We start from the raw sequence: 17921 nt of genomic DNA on the forward strand, positions 1-17921 counted from the left end.
TTGGTCACTTGACAAATAGACAGTTAAATGCAAGACAAGCGTTATATCCACATACAGCCCTTGAATAACGCATCAAACTCTTAAAAAAAATATTTTCAATATCACAACCCTCTAATTACAAATCAAGTCTATATACTCAATAAAACACATGTTATGGTTTTAGATGGTGACATCAGCGGTGTTATAAAGTAAATTATAATAATAATAATAATAAGCAGCGTTTTGACAAATTAATATAGCCGAAAATGTGTTTTATTACTAACTAAGAATATAAAAATATCGGCATTGTTATTAATATGGAATGGAGCCTAATAAACAAATGTTGTTAAATATGAAATAATTAAACATTTCTAGGAGTACTAATTAGTCTCATGTTAAGGGGGATCTTCATATCTAACTAGGCCCTTTATATAGAACTGCTCATAAATTAGCCTCGGTTTGACAGGCTAAAATTGACAAATTAACATCTTGAACATACTCAATATGTTCACACAGAGAGATATTAATAGCCTAACCTATAATTTCATATTCTGACCAGCAATGCTTTACATTCGTGAACTTTTAAAGGAAATTGTAACTTTTCTGATTCTTAAAATTTTTGAGTGACGGTCAAAATGTCTTATAAAAGGATTAACATTTTTCAGAGTTACCAGTATTTTGGCTTCCTCTTATGTTCTGTGGTTTTAATTGCTGCTCATACAAATTACAGTTTTGATGATCTGGTGGCTGCCAGCTGCCAGTCACAGTTTGTGACGCTTTTAATCCAACGTTAAATCAATTAATGGCAACTCTGGGCCAAACTAAACCGGGATGGACACCTCCTCTGAAATTTCATTTTACATCTGTTATTTTTATTTCTCATTTTCTATGGATTGGTGGTGGAATCATCTCGAGGAGCATCCAGACCGAACAGATGGACTCAAGCCCTGACCGGTACAGCGTGCATATGCGCATCCGCTGCTGTGAGCGTTAAGCCCTATTAAGACCGTCTACCGTGCAACTGGTGCCTCTCTCAATCCCGCGAGCTCTCGCAGACTACACAAGCGAAAGCTTCTAATCCCTCACGTGAGAGGACGGGTTCTCTCGCGCTCACATCGTGTAATTTACAGTCTGCCTGGAGGCCTTGTATATTTCTTACACCACACCGTGTTATTTCATAAGGGCCTCCAGCTGGGCAATTCATTTCCTCCTTTAAAGTCCACTTATTCCACAACAGACATTTTATTCATTTCCATTCTGTGATTTAGCATACAGTTTATGAACCATTTTCCACAGCCTACTTGTCAAAGATCGCGATGATTTATTGAGCAATTATATAATTTAATATGCTAAGTGTTAATTCATCCTGATGCACCTTGGGTCATATATTTCGTGTAGGCCCACTCGCTGTTTTACTTGCGCGCGCGAGAAAATATGTAGGACTGTTTGCATATGTCTTAGAATAATATAATTGCCCATTAAATGAAAATAAAATGAGGCTTCCCTTCTCTCACGTTGTTTTCAGAGTTAAACATTTATGAAGTGGAATACGTCAGTATATATGTTTTTTCTTTTTTTAGAGGATCCTCCCTTGCGCGAGACACCGAGCGCTCGAGGCGTCTTCGTCCGCCCTTCTCATGCACGAGGGCGCGAGCCCGCGGTAATGGCGGTAATTTGGGTTAAATAATGGGAGCATCCGCTTTTGAACACTTAAAAACGGCCAAACCTCGCACAGACTCGACACCTGAAGACGCAAGCATTTTGCTTCTGGGGAGGGAGGAGACAGAATTCAGAATCACTGAGAAAAAGACAAATGACTGAGACACTGGCACACACATATGCATATGAGCTCAAAGTATTCCTCAAAAACTGTTTGTTCAACTTAGTTATCTATTTTCTTTTCATCTAAAAATAAATCACAAAACGATAATCATTTCGCCGGTATATCGGTGTAGTCTATATATTTGAGAAGTTATAGGTTAAATGGGTGTTCCTTGTTTTTTTTCATGCACCTGTGTGGCTCTTAAATCGACAGACTTATTTGAGAGATGACCCCCACGCGCGCCCCACGCGCGCCCCACTCATCCTAAACGCGCACAAAACGCTTCCAGCTAGCGTGGGTCACGCCGTCACTGTCCCGGTCCAAGTACCAGTGAAAATAGAAACGATAAACGCATAATAAACTATTCTAGAGGATTCAACTGAATCAAAAGCGACCAAACAGCACCAAAATGGTCAAAAAAAACTTTACTAAATTATATTAAAAATACTGGGTGAATTACAAATATTTTTTTGTTTAATTTTTACAACCGACTGTAATGGGTATAAGAAATAAGTTAGGCTATTTATTTTCCATAATATTAAAACTGTCTTTAAGTAACTTGCACATTCAACGTCTTTTGTTGTTATGTTTTTGAGAAACACCCCGTTTCTAAATTTTCGATAAATTTTCGTTTTACTAAAAAAAAAAAAAAAATTTGTTTTTTGTGATAATAATTTTGGAAAATATTCGCTCTATCATATTGAACGGGATTGCATTTTCTTGGCTCCATGCAACTTGTTTCTCATTCAAATAAATACAATAAAACGTGAATAAACCAGATAAAGACCACACTATAAGCAAGTTAAATAACAGAACAGAATGTTTAATTGTGCAAAATTACAATGACACAATATATTGAGTTAAACTTACGTGTCGTTGAAAAAAATGAAAAAATCCAAAAAGCCGCGATGAAAACAGACAAATAAAACTGGCCTGCTAAAGAAAACACAAACGGTCTTTAATGTCCACAAAAATAATCAAAAATGTTGAAAGCGCACTTGGTTCCTTATTAGGCGAAGATACAATATTTATTCCGTGTCTCCAGGGATGAGGCTGCTCTCTCTATTGTCCTCCCTTTCCTCAATGCTGATGCTTAATTTTCAAAACTTCTATATTACCAAGGGACCTACGACATCAGCCGGAGAAATACCCAGCAAGTACAAAATCCGAGCCAGGAAGCGCTTTGTGCAGAGGGGAGGCATTTCAGCCGCTTTTACCGACCGCGCGAGGCGACATTTCATTTTCACGCGCTATTTTGGGGATTTTTGCTTTCATTCGTTCGACAGCGCGAGGAAATAGGGTTATTGGATCGCGAGAATGTCAGCAACATTTCCGGGACTGGTGCACGATGCGGAGGTATTTTAAATGTATTTCTTATCACCTCACAAAAAACCCATCTTATTTAATTTAGCGTAGCATCACAGAGGGAGAGGATGCTCACTTTGCACAGCAGAATTAATTGTATGACTAAGTTGTACGGGGAGTTGTATTGCAAGGCGAGGATTAATAACTGTTGGATTAGTTTGTTCAGTTCTGGTAAAAACGCATTTTTACTATTTGGCTTTGTGGTAAATATGGCTCTGGAGTGTTGAGGTAAAAGTCTCCACCGTGATTACATTAATTTGCTCTTTTATAGTAAGCATTATTATTATTTTGCTAGACCCTTGTGTCTTACCTGCTGTAAAACTAGCGCAGATTGTTGGGACAAAATGCATTCAATAGTTTTGCACAAATGTATTAACAATATAGTAAAATAACACACTCCGTGGTAAATGATAGACAAGTGAGGGAGGGAAAAAAACGCTGTGAGCTCGTGAAGCAGTTTCACGCACTCCCTCCCAGGCACGGAGAGATGACATCGCCGTCAGGTACTTTTCTAAAGACACTTTGAGCTGCTGTGTGTGTTTGTGTGTTTGGGGAAGGTTTGAGTTTCCGCCGCGTGAGAAATGCGCGCGGATCGCTGCGAGCGCGTGTAAATGACATCCCTCATATTTTTCTCTTTTTTCCCCGCACAGATACGTCACGACGGATCAAACAGCTACCGTTTGATGCAACTCGGATGCTTGGAATCTGTGGCCAACTCGTCTGTCGCTTACTCTTCATCGTCTCCGCTTACATATCCAGCTACCGGAACCGAGTTTGCCTCCCCGTATTTTCCCACGAACCACCAGTACACGCCATTACACCACCAGTCCTTCCACTACGAGTTCCAGCACAGCCACCCGGCCGTGAACCCGGACGCGTACTCGTTAAACTCTCTCCATCACTCACAGCAGTATTACCAGCAGCTCCATCACGGAGAACCGGCAGACTTCATCAACCTTCACAGCGCACGGGCGCTCAAGTCTTCTTGTCTGGACGAACAGCGGCGGGAACTGGGCTGCCTGGACGCGTACCGTAGGCATGATCTGTCAATCATGAGCCACGGCTCTCAGTACGGCATGCATCCCGAGCAAAGACTGCTGCCCGGGGCGGGTCTGGGGCTGCCGCCACCGGGAGCCGATGACCTACAGGTACACACCACCGGCATTATACCGTTAAAGCACAAAATACACACTCATTGTCTCACATGCAGACTGCAGAGAGCTTGACGCCTACAGTCACTTTCACTGTCCAAACAGAAGAAATTTTTGCCCGAGGGCTTGAACAAAAACTTTGAACTTCAGGAGAGATTGAAACAAAAACAAAAACAAAAAATCGAGACCGAGCGATCGATTTGAGGCCGAAGCCTATTCGATGTCGCACAAGAAATGTCTTAAAAAAGGAATTCGCTGTTTGAAATAGCTCATTTAAATAGAAGAAAATAAATTATACACACGTGTATCTTGCAGGAATTGTGTAGCTATTTACAAAGCAAAAAAATAATAGGCTTTATGCGTGAGAAATCGTAGGCACATATGTTTGAAACGTATTTCACCCCATATTTTTAAACGTTTGAAAGCAGCACATTTAAGTTAATTCAACTGGCAGATTGAACATGTTTAATATAGTGAATATTGAGAAGTATGGAGTGTGCGTATGTCAGGCCTCGCTGCTGTAAAGCCGCCGTTTCTTTTTTCCTCTGTTAAAAGGCGGATTAACGGCTTGAAAAAGTGCGAACAAAAGGCAAATCCTCCGAAGTAGAGCACCGTAGTTTATCCAATTTAGGACTTAATGTCAATCAACTGGTTATTTATGCACAGACATCTGAAACAGCTCAAGTTTAACTGGTGTGTCAAAAAAATGCTAAAATGAAAATAATTAGAATGATCCATTATTTATACAAAAATATTTAGGCTACGCTGCGATGCAACTCGACTTACAAAATAAATAAGTTATAGATCAAATTAAATAAAAATGTATTTGAGAATAGTGCATTTACAGACAACGTGATACTTTAGAATTGAACTTAATTCAACACAAAAGGAATTCCGATTGTAATACATTAATTGTTTAAATGATCAAGTCAACGTAATTCAATTTACAGAATTAATACAAACGAATTTGATCATGGAAAAGATTATATCATAGAACGAAATCCAAAACTAATATAAAATATGTGAGAGAAATTTGCATTTCCCCTGTTTTTATTGCGTTGACTAATAATAACACAAATAGTTGCGTAATTAATTTGAGGTTGCCCATCACGTTTTTGCAGGGCATGTTTAGACAATGTGTCCAAATAAAAACGTGCACGTTATAGAAATAGCGTTTATTATTTATTCAGTTTTTAATTTCAACCGTCTAAATGGTCAGAAAACACACACTGTATGTAAAACTGCGTTAACGGTGTTTTATCACTGATGCAATATTAAAATAAGAAGTATATTTACTTTTTTATGAAACATGGAGTTTGTGAACTGAAATGCGTTGCTTGTTCATGAACAGTCTGCACATGCACACTAAACGGCCCATAGGAAAACACACACACACACACACACACACACACACACACACACACACACGCATACATACACACGGAGAGAGAGAAAGAAAGAGAGAGAGAAAAGAAAGAAACACATACGTCTCGTGAAAAGGTTTGGACCTTTCTTTGGGGCTGAATGAAACCGTGCGCTCGGTAAAGGCTGCGGAACAGATGCGGGCAGTCTCGTGCACAAGCGCATCTTTGAGCCGCTAAACAGATTTGGCACGCAGAACAATAGAAGCTGCCGCACCTTTAACACACACACGCGTAATTTATGCCTGATCCGACGGGTTTTTGTATTGATTTTATAATCACTTTAACTGCGGGGGGAAAATAAAAATAGAGCAGGAGTTTGTTAAAGGGTTACAAGAGCACGCCAGTATGGTGTCAGTGTGGATGTAAGCGTGTGTGGGTGAATCATGCGCTCTTTGTGTGTGTGTCTGAGTGTATGTGAATGCGTGTTTTGTGTGTGTGTGTGTGTGTGTGTGTGTGTGTGTGTGTGTGTGTGTGTGTGTGTGTGTGTGTGTGTGTGTGTGTGTGTGTGTTGTGTGTCTGATCTGGCCTCCAGACCGGTCGTGGCTTGTGGGACGGATTAACTCTTTTCTTTTGATACAATTCAGTGTTCATTTGGCTGATGACATCACTGATAAACGAGAGTAAAATAATCTGTTGGGTTGACATCATAATGTAACAGGTTCTGCATATATCAGAAACTGAATTCATTAATTACCTGTAACCAAGACACGTGGTCATTTTAATATGTCGTAGGCCTGTATGCCTCGTCAAATACAAATTTGATCTCTATGTATAAAATGCATTACTAATTATGAAGTGTGTGTGTGTGTGTGTGTGTGTGTGTGTGTAGGGATCTGTAGATGCTCAATGCGGGCTCGTTTTAAATGGCCAAGGTGGAGTTATCCGGAGAGGTAAGATCACAACACACACACACACACACACACACACACACACACACACACACACACACACACACACAGACAGACACACACACGCTTCTATTCGAAATATTTTCCCCCTTTAACTGTGCCCTTTTGGACTATTATTATGTAAAATACAATATGGACTTATTTATGTTTCAATAGATACTGCTTTCCAGGGACCTGACAGATACCTGCTATTTTAGTTATAGCTGAAGAACATTCAAATTAATCGAACGAGAGCATTTTCTACCTATAGCAAGAATGCAATAAAAATGGAGAAACGGCAATATATATATAATATTATTAATACAGAATTTTGCCTAAAAAGTTTTTAGTAACAAAAATAAATCATACTAATGTGAATGTCAATCAACAGGCCTAATACATTAATGAGTGTTACTGTAATTATTATTATTTGTAATTGTTACAACAACAAAAAAAATCAATAATATCGAACAAATAAATACAAAACGTTTCAGCACCGGCAATTCATTTGTATATTAATAATATTGAATACACGATCAAATACACAATGTATTTACATATTTACAATTGCAGAAATTACACCATTTGTTTTTATTATTCGATCATTTCCTCAATCAAACCGGTTCCAATTCACATTCTGTTACATACTATTAGGCTTATATTTGAAAATCATTTAGATTTTATAAACGCAAATTGCACGTAAATTACGTTTTATTGTTGTTGTGGTTTTAAATGTCGTAAACGGTCTTGATCTTTTATTTAAATTAATGTTAGGCCTGTCTTTGGATTAATTAATTAGTCTGAAAACGCATAATTAAAGAACTGTATATTTTTCTGAAGTTCAAGGCCTTTTAAAACATAGGCTACATATCTCAATTTTCCACCGGGGCGTTTAATATCTCTGAAGATTTTCTGAATGCTGTCTTTCACAGTATTTTGTAAAATCATGAATCGTGTTCCACACGGCGAACATTTCTTAATATTTTCATAATATCAGTCGTATCTTTGTATCTTCAAAGCAGAATTGGAGACACACATGTGGAGTTTGCTATAAAGCGAACGGTGTCTTTGGCGCTTAATTTTTAATAAACTCGGTCTAGGTGTTGGGCTCGCCATCACATCCAGTTAATGGTGTGCAGGATTTAGCCGCGAGCTCCGCCGCTCCAACCATCACAACCAATAATCATTGCTTTACCTCGCGCTCATGTATCGATAGCTTCTCGCGCCTCGGGCGACGCTTTGATATGCTAATGCCGCGCGGCTCCAAATTCAGTAGAGATCATATTAATGTTGTTCACACTGACTGCAGAGCTTTGGCTTCGTTGAATATTCAGATAACCTTTTTCAAAAGAAATCACTCAAGAAACGAGGATCCGACTTATAAAAGTCGTCTGTGTTTTAATCATGATTATCCCTCTTAGCTTTCAGGAATTTGATCAAGCTACACCCGCCTTTACACACTCACACGCGCGCGCGAGGGCTGTGTAGACACACTGTGTGTGTAATTGCGTCTCCCTCTCTGTGTGCGCGCTCGCTCAAGCGCTCGTGTTATTGCTGGGTGGTGCGCGCGCCGTAAACACACCACCACTACAGCTGAAACAGAATGGCATTTGGCCCATGTCTTTTTTCCCTTTAATTTTCGTGGCAAACTCGCAAAAAAAACGCTTGATTCGCTTTATGATCGCTGGTGTGCTGCCTCGGGGTACTTTCCCTCGCGCTTAAATACCCGCTATCGCCTCTGGGCCCGGCGCGCGAGACCAGACTACCAGCAATAGCTCTTTTTCAATTGGCCATGGCAACATAAAATGCAAACCACTTTGAACCAAAACATTTTAGGTGGAATTATTGCGAAGTGAACTTTCATGCTAGCAGAGATCTTGGGTTTGTCAGAGCACTTTATAGGGTGACTGATGAGGAGCAGTTTAGAGGCACTAGCCAGAATACTCCTTCAGGAACACACACATTCACATACTCACATTCAATTTCACATACAAGTACACACACACACACACACACACACACACACACACACACACACACACACACACACACACACACACACACACACATAGTTAAATAGAGTAGCTGAGCCATTCATTCCAGCACAGACTAACATGCATTTTATAATCTAACCACATATGGTTTTGACATAAAATGCTGCATAAATGAACAGTGCCTATATTTAATATAAAATTAGATGTGCAAGTCCTTTGCAAAACATGTTTATTCATATACAACTATTTAATCTGTGGCCCCTGCAGTGTCATATCTTGATGGGCCTTTTATATTAGAATATTGCTGGTTCAATACATATTAACCTCATTCGACAGCATTTGTGGCCTAATTTTGATTACCAAAAATAAATAAATAAACAAATAAAATACTTTGTATCATCCCTCCTTTTCTTAAAAAAAAGAAGCTATATCTGGGTTCCAGTGTGTTACATACAATCGACGTGAATGTGGCCAGTGGGTAAACATGTAAAAACTCACTGTTTCAAAAGTATAGCAACAAGATGGAAACATTAAGCGTTTTTACACGATTTTAGTGTGATAAAGTCAATCAATATAATTATGTCCAGGATTGGTGGTGGTGTAGTGGTCTAAGCACATAATTGGTAATCTGGTAATCAGAAGGATGCTGGTTCGAGCCCCAAAGCCACCACCATTGTGTCCTTGAGCAAGGCACTTAACTCCAGGTTGCTCCGGGGGGATTGTCCCTGTAATAAGGGCACAGTAAGTCACTTTGGATAAATGTGTCTGCCAAATGCGTAAATGTAATATTACAACTTTGTTGGCAAGACAAAAAACAGTAAACCCAAAGTCCTTAAAGAACCGCAAAAACGATGATTTAAACCACATGATCATATACAAGTTTTAACAGAAATATTACTTTGAGTGCTTTTATAAAATTATAAACCTCACATTTCTGCCTTTAAACCCTCCAAAAATTGGCCCATTCACTTCCATTGTAAGTGCCTGTCTGTAACCTAAATAAATGTTTTTTACATTTTTTTTTTTTAAAGAAAATATTGTTTATTTTGTGGTAATCAACATTATGCCACAAATGCTGTCGATTGAGCTTATCTTATATTAAACCCAGAATATTCCTTTAATATTTGTTTAAAAATTCTCTGTAGGCCTATCAAATAAAAAACATTTAAAATAAAAGAGGCAAACCACACAACTGGTCATATCCACAGGTTTAATGTGTTGTGCATTTGTTGTTGTGTACAGGTGGCACATGTGTAGTGAATCCTACAGACCTGTTCTGCTCTGTACCAGGAAGACTTTCTCTACTCAGTTCTACCTCAAAGTACAAAGTCACAATCGCTGAAGTCAAACGTCGCCTTTCTCCTCCAGAATGTCTCAATGCCTCACTACTGGGTGGGATATTAAGAAGGTAAAGTGTACGCGTTTGACACACTTGAAGCTCAGTTATAGTAAAATAATGCACATTGACAGAGCTTGGAATTTTGTGATACTTATTGCTTTATTATTTAGTTGCATCACACTCCAATTCTGAAACCATGTCCTCAAGAATTAACAGAAGTTTGTTGGCTCATATTTAGCGGCAATTAGTCACGTGGCTCTCAAATTTTGCTAAAATTGTTCTAGACTTTCAATTTAATTCATTGGTGAAACAAAATGACACCTGAAAGCAACAGAAAAGAGGAAAGGATACTCCAGGAGACTTGGAGTCCTGGACACTTAATCCAGAGATAAAGAAGGGAATGTGAATGGATGAGAGAGGGAGCGATGGAGAGTGGGAGAATGAGAACAGTGGAGCTGAGGTTCCATTATTGATGAGGGAAACTGGAGAGCAGAAATGAGGCCAGTGACGAGGAGATACACACACACACACACACACACACACACACACACACACACACACACACACACACACACACACACACACATGCTCACACTCAATTTAAATACACAGGACAGCCCATCACAGTGATGCACAAGTTCATTAACGCCTACAGAGATACGAGATCAACAGAAAATGCTACAAATCAGGTTGACACTCTGTTCTGATAAAACATTCAGAACTTGTAGAATAAAAAATTTAAATACTGATCGATAAATATTTGATTACCCTTTATTGGTAGTATCTCATTATGTATACATTCAGTTATGGAAACATTTCTATCAAATATGATTGGTAGTGTTTATAATTTCTTGAGTTCACCGCCTGAATGAGAAAATATTCCCCAAAATGAGGTTAAAAGGGTTGGATTGTGATGCTGTTTGGTCTTAAATGTATGTATTAATTGATAAACGTTACTCAATTTAGCCATCACGGAGCGATGGTCCTCATGTGCTCATTTAGGCCAAATCCACACTAAATTTAAATCCCCATTTCTTGCTTCCTATCATCATAATTGTTCAAAGTATGTGGAAATGAAGGCGTAAACGTATCAAAAGTGATGCGTATTAGAATATTTAGACTTCATAATAAATGTAAAAAAAAGCTTTCATTTTTCCCAAAAGGCGTTATTTTGTGCCAGACGTGAAGGGTGCGTGGTTACTAAAAGTGCCACTAAAATGGGAATGATGAGTTGCATATGTGTAAGCATGTTGTTGATGTTTTTTCTCCATCTGTGTGGTTCAGGGCCAAGTCAAAGAATGGCGGTCGCTGCCTCAGGGAGAAACTGGACAGGTTGGGACTCAATCTCCCAGCAGGCAGAAGGAAAGCGGCAAACGTCACGTTGTTGACCTCTTTAGTGGAAGGTAAGGAATCATTTGAGGTTTACTGGGTGCTTTTGGAAATATGGGCTCGGTTGGGAATTGGGCTTTTTAATGATAACACTATTTGAAGAGACTCTTGTGTACTGGAACATCATGTCCGTTTTTTAAGCAGCGGATGAATTTCTTTCTGACATGGAATACTGAGTTTAGATTGATTTGATGGATTATGGTACAATGATTGTCATTCAAGTTGTTTGAAAGGAAGCATTTTTAACTCTTAGATTGGTACAAAAAGGACTAGCTGTCACAAATAAAATTGGGAATTTTGTCTTTGCATATTTTCTTAAAATAATGAATATCAGTGTCAGAATTTAACTTTTCTGTTTGATTTTCATGACATCATATAAAACTTCTGTGTGTCATCCTTTTATGTCAAACACTTTAATTTAATCAATTTATTAACATAACTTTTCAATCTGAACAATTAGAGCTTATAGTTTAAATAGTATGTATTTATACTATATTATAGCATGTAATTAGTATGTATACCTAGGCCTAAAATAGAATATTAAGAAATATATCAGATGTCCCAAATAAAACACAAAGGAATTAATTATTGAATTTCATGGGCATTTCTCTCGCTCTCTGTGGCATTTTGACCGTGCTTGATGTTTACACCTGAATATAACTGTTTACTCACATTTTCATCATAATTTCTTTAATAATGCACATTTTTAAATGCTTTTTTTTTTTTTTTTGCAATTCACCAGATCCTTTGCCTTGAAATCTGAGAAATAGTTGATCAGAAATATCTAATATTGATGCATTTACTTTCTTCACATTTGTTTAGAGACTGAACGCTTGTTTCTCATTTAATAGACATGAAGTAAAACATTTGAAATTTGTTTTATGCGTAAAAAACAAGATTAATAATCATCTCTACTGCTCCATAACTTCACATATTTAGAGGTTTGAAAAAGATGGTTAATGAGTCTGAGGTGAATAAAGTGTCAGACTGATGCAACACCTTTTTTTATGCATTTAGCACAACTCATCCTCTTTCCTCTGTGTTTATGTGTGTTCAGGTGAAGCATTACACCTGGCTCGGGACTTTGGTTACACCTGTGAGACGGAGTTTCCAACCAAAGCGGTCGGGGAGCACCTCGCTCGCCAGCACACGGAACCAAAGGAACAGAACACACGCAAGAAAATGGTGCTGGCCACCAAGTAAGAAAACAACTACTTTGTAAAATATAAAGAACAATACAGATCACCAATACCCAACATTGAGTATTGTAGTACTGCTTTAATGCAGTCTGTCTGCATACAAATCCTAAAAATACAGCTCAGCTAATAAACACAGATGCAAAACTGCAACTTTATGAATTAAATATTGGAAAAGTCTTTATTATGGAGGATTGGATGAAAATACAGGTGTTTGCAGTGAATTAAGATCTCATTAACATCTCCTTTATGCATGAATTATGAGGAATGCCAGTTAAGCAGTTATGAGACCAAATCCGACTGCAGTATTTCATTTTCTTTGAAAGATTTCTCCCTGTAATTGGGGTTTTATGTGGCTCTACAGGCAGATCTGTAAGGAATTTCAGGATTTGTTAAGTCAGGATCGATCTCCGCTCGGTTCCTCTAGACCAACACCTATTCTGGACTTGGATATTCAGAGACATCTTACACACTTCAGGTATAAACACACCATTAAAATAAAGTACACTTGTATATGTTCAACTATAGTGATTGACAATGATTTTCTGTTATCTGTTTTAGTCTGATCACACATGGATTCGGCACACCAGCGATTTGCGCGGCGCTCAGCACCTTTCAAACGATTCTCAGTGAAATGCTTAATTACCTGGAGAAACATTCAGCCAATAAGAGCACAGGAACACCTGACACCAGCCAGATGAACTCCAACTCTGACAAAACACTCCGCAAATCCACAGAGGCACCAATGAAAGATGGTAAAATTGAGAAAATAGAATGACTCTGACTCTCCTCCTGAGGCAGGAATGGCCACTTTCCCACTTCCTGATCGAAGCACTGATGCCTTGTTCAGGGCGTGGCTTCGAGCGGCGTGGTTTAAGGGTTTTTATTCCATATTTGTTTATTTATAAAACTGGCATAACTTCCTATGACCTCAGCTTTCCCCATACGGAAGTCTGTTGGTATGTAAAAAAACAGTCACATCATTCTCACTGCCCGAAACTTGGCAAAACGCAAGTAATCTTCATTCTTTTATAAGTTATTGAAAAGGTTATTTTGCTTAAGGTTTTTCTGTATGTAATTAGTTTAAATAATGATTTTAAAACTGATAATATCTTTTATTAAAAGATTCACATTCCATTTCTGGCAAGGCCTAATTTTGGGTCTGTTTGGAACTGTAAATTATTACAGGCAACTTTCCCAGTTGCCGTTAGTTACTGTATATTGCGCATGTTGAACTTTGTACACTAAAACTGACATTCCCCACCGTTGTTGCAGAACACAAAATCTTGGCTGCATTTGTAAAGAAGTTATATATAAATATATTAATTCAATCTTTTCTTGTAGGCTTTGAACTACATATATGAAATAACCCTACATGCAAAGTACTGGTGTTCAATAAAGCATATTGCTCAAAGTCTTATATTAATTCACCTGGCTGTGCTTGAATTAATATGTTTTTTTTAATATAAGAATCATATTTTTTGTGCATTTGCTATGATATATTTATTGATTTGACACTGCTTAATGATTAATCAATCACATCCATTAACCGATAATATTCACCTGCTTCTATTGTCTAAGTTCTGCCTGTAAAATTACTTTAGTAAAGATCAATGAGCCTAAAGAACTTGAGTATCTGGTTCAGGTGTAGTATAACCATACACTGGTTTTACTATGTTTTCCATAGATTCAGTCCACAACTGTAGTCACTAATCTGTAGGCACTACAGATTAGGCTAAATATAGTTTTCACTACAGTGGGTAGGCATATGGGATGAATTTTAGACGCAATTTAGAAAATGTTAAGTTTGTTTTCATCTTCATGTTGGATACATAAGCACCCAAATACCACTGATCATTAACAGCAGAGAAAGACCAACATGATGTTGCAACCGCAGGGCTTTGCAAAGTCAATTCACCGACGGACAGATCGACCCGCAGCATTTCACAAGATAAAAGCGATTCAAATTCATATTCACATTTGTGAGGAAACAGCTGTCTGATCTCAGTAGGAAGAACATTTCAATATTCAGCGGCTGCAACTCAAACTTAACGAACATATCCTCCAAATCTCACTTTCGTACGAAAACCCAAACAACTTTTAAGCGTAATTAGTGCGTGTATTGATCACGAGTGTGTGTTTCTCTAAGTTTGGGAGGTTGTAATTTATATGTGAGGTTTAATAAAGTTCCTATTTCACGCAGTGAGTAATTACAAGTTCAAGAGCTAAAAACGCAATTGAAAAGTCCTCATCTATGTACTGCTACGGAAGCCGCGACAGCTCATATATAATCAATTGACAATCTTTAGAAGGAAACATGCCAATTCTGAGAGGAACTATTTCTCAACCGCACAAGTATGAGTGGATAAATGGTATTAATTCAATCAGATAAACGATCAAACACATCTTTTGTCTATGCAAAGTTAGATACACGTCTATTTTTAGCTGTTGTGGGTCTATAAAAGTATCGCTTCCAGAGAGGACATATCAACACTTCTTAAAGCCAATTATAATTATTTAAAACTAATGCCAAGGTAAGCTGTAGCTAACCTTACCCTACCCCTCACAGAAAAACATTTATTTATTCATTGTTTTTCCAATTGAGGACTTTACCGGATGTGGGCAAGGGAGGTTTTGTCAGAGTTGGCAAACTTCTAGGGACAATTTTGTGTCCACGCTGTAAATATAAATCAACCCACTAAAATTGAGACGTTTCATTGAATTGCTGACTAACATATAAGTAGAAACAAAGTGGTGCCGAAGTTAGCCTACAACCTGTAGCAATGAATGTTTTCGACCACTTCACGATAAACAATCTTGAGTTGAAACTGAAGACTGCCCCACCCCACCGTCAGAACTTTTAAAGAGCGATAGAAACGTGTTTGTTAAAGTTATTGTTCATAAAGGTCACCCTACATAATATAATTGGAAAGAATCTGATCTAAAGCATCCAGGCTTCGTTTATCATGGCATCATCCGACTGTTTTCGACATGAACTCGATGGATCTTTATCGTGTTACTCGAGCGACCTCTTGTGGCCAGTTTGGATAATGACAACGGAATGGCCGAGTTCATCCACAGACAAATCAGCGCAATAAGAAATGGCATTTTGTAGGCTTACTTTTAAATACACTCGACTGATTGTACTCCTGACTGATACCATTGAAAACTAAATATATTGTGTGTTGATATATGAAATGAAATGTGAATATAAGAGTTGACTTCTGTCGTTTTGCAATAGGTAAGCACATGCACACTTCTGACAAAAGCACATTTGACTAGTTTCATTATCGAAAATAATTCTCATCATTTTATTTCTCAGATATTGTCAAGTTGAGAAATGGTGCGTGCTTGTGTGTTTTTGTATTCATTTTGTGCTCTGTGAGAATTTTCACGTGTGATGATGTTGAATTCAAATCAAAGTCTGTGCAGAATGAGCCTACTTTCTCACAAACTGTTTCGACATCTGTCATGGCCTCTAGACATGCCCAGAGTGAGTGTGTGTATGTGTGAGGGTCTGTCGGTTTCTCTGTGGCAGCAGGGCTGCTGAAACATTAATTGGAGATTATTTTCACTCATCCATACGTCAAGAGGCATCTTAATGGCCAACATCTTAAAGCGCTTCTGAAACTGGGTCATGCTCAGTTTGTCTCACAATGTCATGGACAGAAATATGACACAGTACACGCTTACAAGATTTAAGAGTACACAAGACAGAGGTGTAGTATATTTGATCCCTTGCTATGGTTTCATTGCAATCAAGCATGCAAATGATGGAATTGGCAATTAGGAAAAAATGCACAAACTTGTTAAATATGTATACCCGTGATATAAAATAGGAGAAAATCCATATGTTCTTTCTCTTTGTGATTTTTATAAGCAATGTGCATTTAATAGTAGGGCCTGTGTGCTTGTTAGATTATTATTACCTTTTAAATAATTACACTGAATGCATAATAAATTAAATGCATTAAAGGTGTTTGCTTGATGATTCTGGACAAGTTATTATAATGCATTTATAATTGAGCTTCAACTTGCTTCTCCAAATGTAACTTGCTTGCTATGTAGTGGATAGTTCTCATACAAGTGACTAAAAGTACAACACAGGGATCGTCTCCCTGAGGCAACCAGGACTAAAATGTCTTGCTCGAGGGCAGAACAAGATTGTGATCTCAGCACACAATCTTGTGTCCTAGGTCATAGTTTCTTTTTAAAGTAAATGTTGATTCCTATCCTGAAGGATGGCACAATGTTCTCTCAAAAGCAGGGACAAATGTCACACTGAATATGTTTATTTTATTTTATATATCTGTTTGCATACAGCATGCATAACTTTAGTAACTGGGTCTACGGAAAACTCGACACTGATTGGTCAATGGAGAATCACCGCCATGCAATGGTCTGATATTTCAGAATAACAATGGCACATCTGGGGTTTAAGACACAACAGTCTGCTCATCTGTGTATTGCCAGTCATCTTTCTTGCTTCTCGGATTATTGTGCGATCTCTACAAGGAAGATAATATATTAATTTAAACTCAAAACAATGTTTCATGTCCATTTTGTATTTATTTGGCAAGCAGTTGTGTAATAAGCTGGATAATGAGTCATATGGTAATTTTCACAAAATAAATCCCAACAGAACTACAATGCAACGATTTCTTTCTTAAATAATTTCAATACGTATTTATTTGTTTAGTAGCCATGTAATAAGTTGGATAATGTACAGTCTGCCGGTTGTTATTGCAGGGTAATGCCAGGGTTTATTTTGCTATAACAACCGGTTGACTCTACATCAGGGCATGCAAGTACTAGACCCCTTAGACCTGGACATGCTGTAGGCTTCACTATCCCTTACTTATATCATTTAAATAGCATGCCACGCAGTTTGTCAAGGGTGTTAGGACGCATTTCTTTCTCAGTTGAATTCAAGACAAAGAGACCTGAATTATTGAAAACATTTACATTTATGCATTTGGCAGACGCTTTTATCCAAAGCGACTTACAGTGCACTTATTACAGGGACAATCCCCCCGGAGCAACCTGGAGTTAAGTGCCTTACTCAAGGACACAATGGTGGTGACTGTGGGGATCGAAACAGGGACCTTCTGATTGCCAGTTATGAGCTTTAGCCCACTACACCACCACCACTCCTAAGAAAACCCCTGTTATAGTTTGTGTCAGAAACGTCAGAAACAGTGAGCTATGTCTCAGTATCATGTTGAAATAATGAACGAAAACTGATTGACCGTGCACAAAAGTTTCAGTCTCTGGAGGACGATTAAAAACTCAAGAAACTCTTTCTGTCTGTTGCTGATGTAAAATAACGCTCACTGCTCTGCTGATTGTAAACCCTATCAAAGACAAATCCTTCA

At 38.1% G+C, this 17921-nt stretch overlaps 1 protein-coding gene across 2 annotated transcripts; it reads left to right on the plus strand.

The window, feature by feature from the left end:
• Positions 1 to 3059: 3059 nt before the first annotated feature.
• LOC127621930 (transcription factor AP-2-delta) lies at positions 3060 to 13804 on the plus strand. 2 transcript variants are annotated; one of them, XM_052095747.1, is made up of 8 exons: positions 3060 to 3157; positions 3817 to 4314; positions 6571 to 6631; positions 9865 to 10030; positions 11246 to 11364; positions 12408 to 12549; positions 12911 to 13024; positions 13108 to 13804. In XM_052095747.1, the coding sequence occupies exons 1-8, from the start codon at positions 3119 to 3121 to the stop codon at positions 13322 to 13324; spliced, it is 1356 nt and encodes a 451-aa protein (XP_051951707.1). In that variant the 5' UTR covers positions 3060 to 3118; the 3' UTR covers positions 13325 to 13804. The 2 variants fall into 2 exon arrangements, with proteins under 2 accessions (XP_051951707.1, XP_051951708.1); XM_052095748.1 differs by lacking the exon at positions 3060 to 3157 and adding an exon at positions 3647 to 3669.
• The last annotated feature ends 4117 nt before the right edge of the window (positions 13805 to 17921 follow it).

This window comes from Xyrauchen texanus, chromosome 28 (genome assembly GCF_025860055.1).
Source record: "Xyrauchen texanus isolate HMW12.3.18 chromosome 28, RBS_HiC_50CHRs, whole genome shotgun sequence".
NCBI lineage: Eukaryota > Metazoa > Chordata > Actinopteri > Cypriniformes > Catostomidae > Xyrauchen > Xyrauchen texanus.

Coding starts and splice junctions, on each gene's coding strand:
- LOC127621930 (XM_052095747.1), top strand. CDS start 3,119: ATGTCAGCAACATTTCCGGGACTGGTGCACGATGCGGAG. Junction 10,031..11,245: donor CTGGGTGGGATATTAAGAAG/GTAAAGTGTACG, acceptor TGTGTGGTTCAG/GGCCAAGTCAAAGAATGGCG. Junction 13,025..13,107: donor AGACATCTTACACACTTCAG/GTATAAACACAC, acceptor TATCTGTTTTAG/TCTGATCACACATGGATTCG.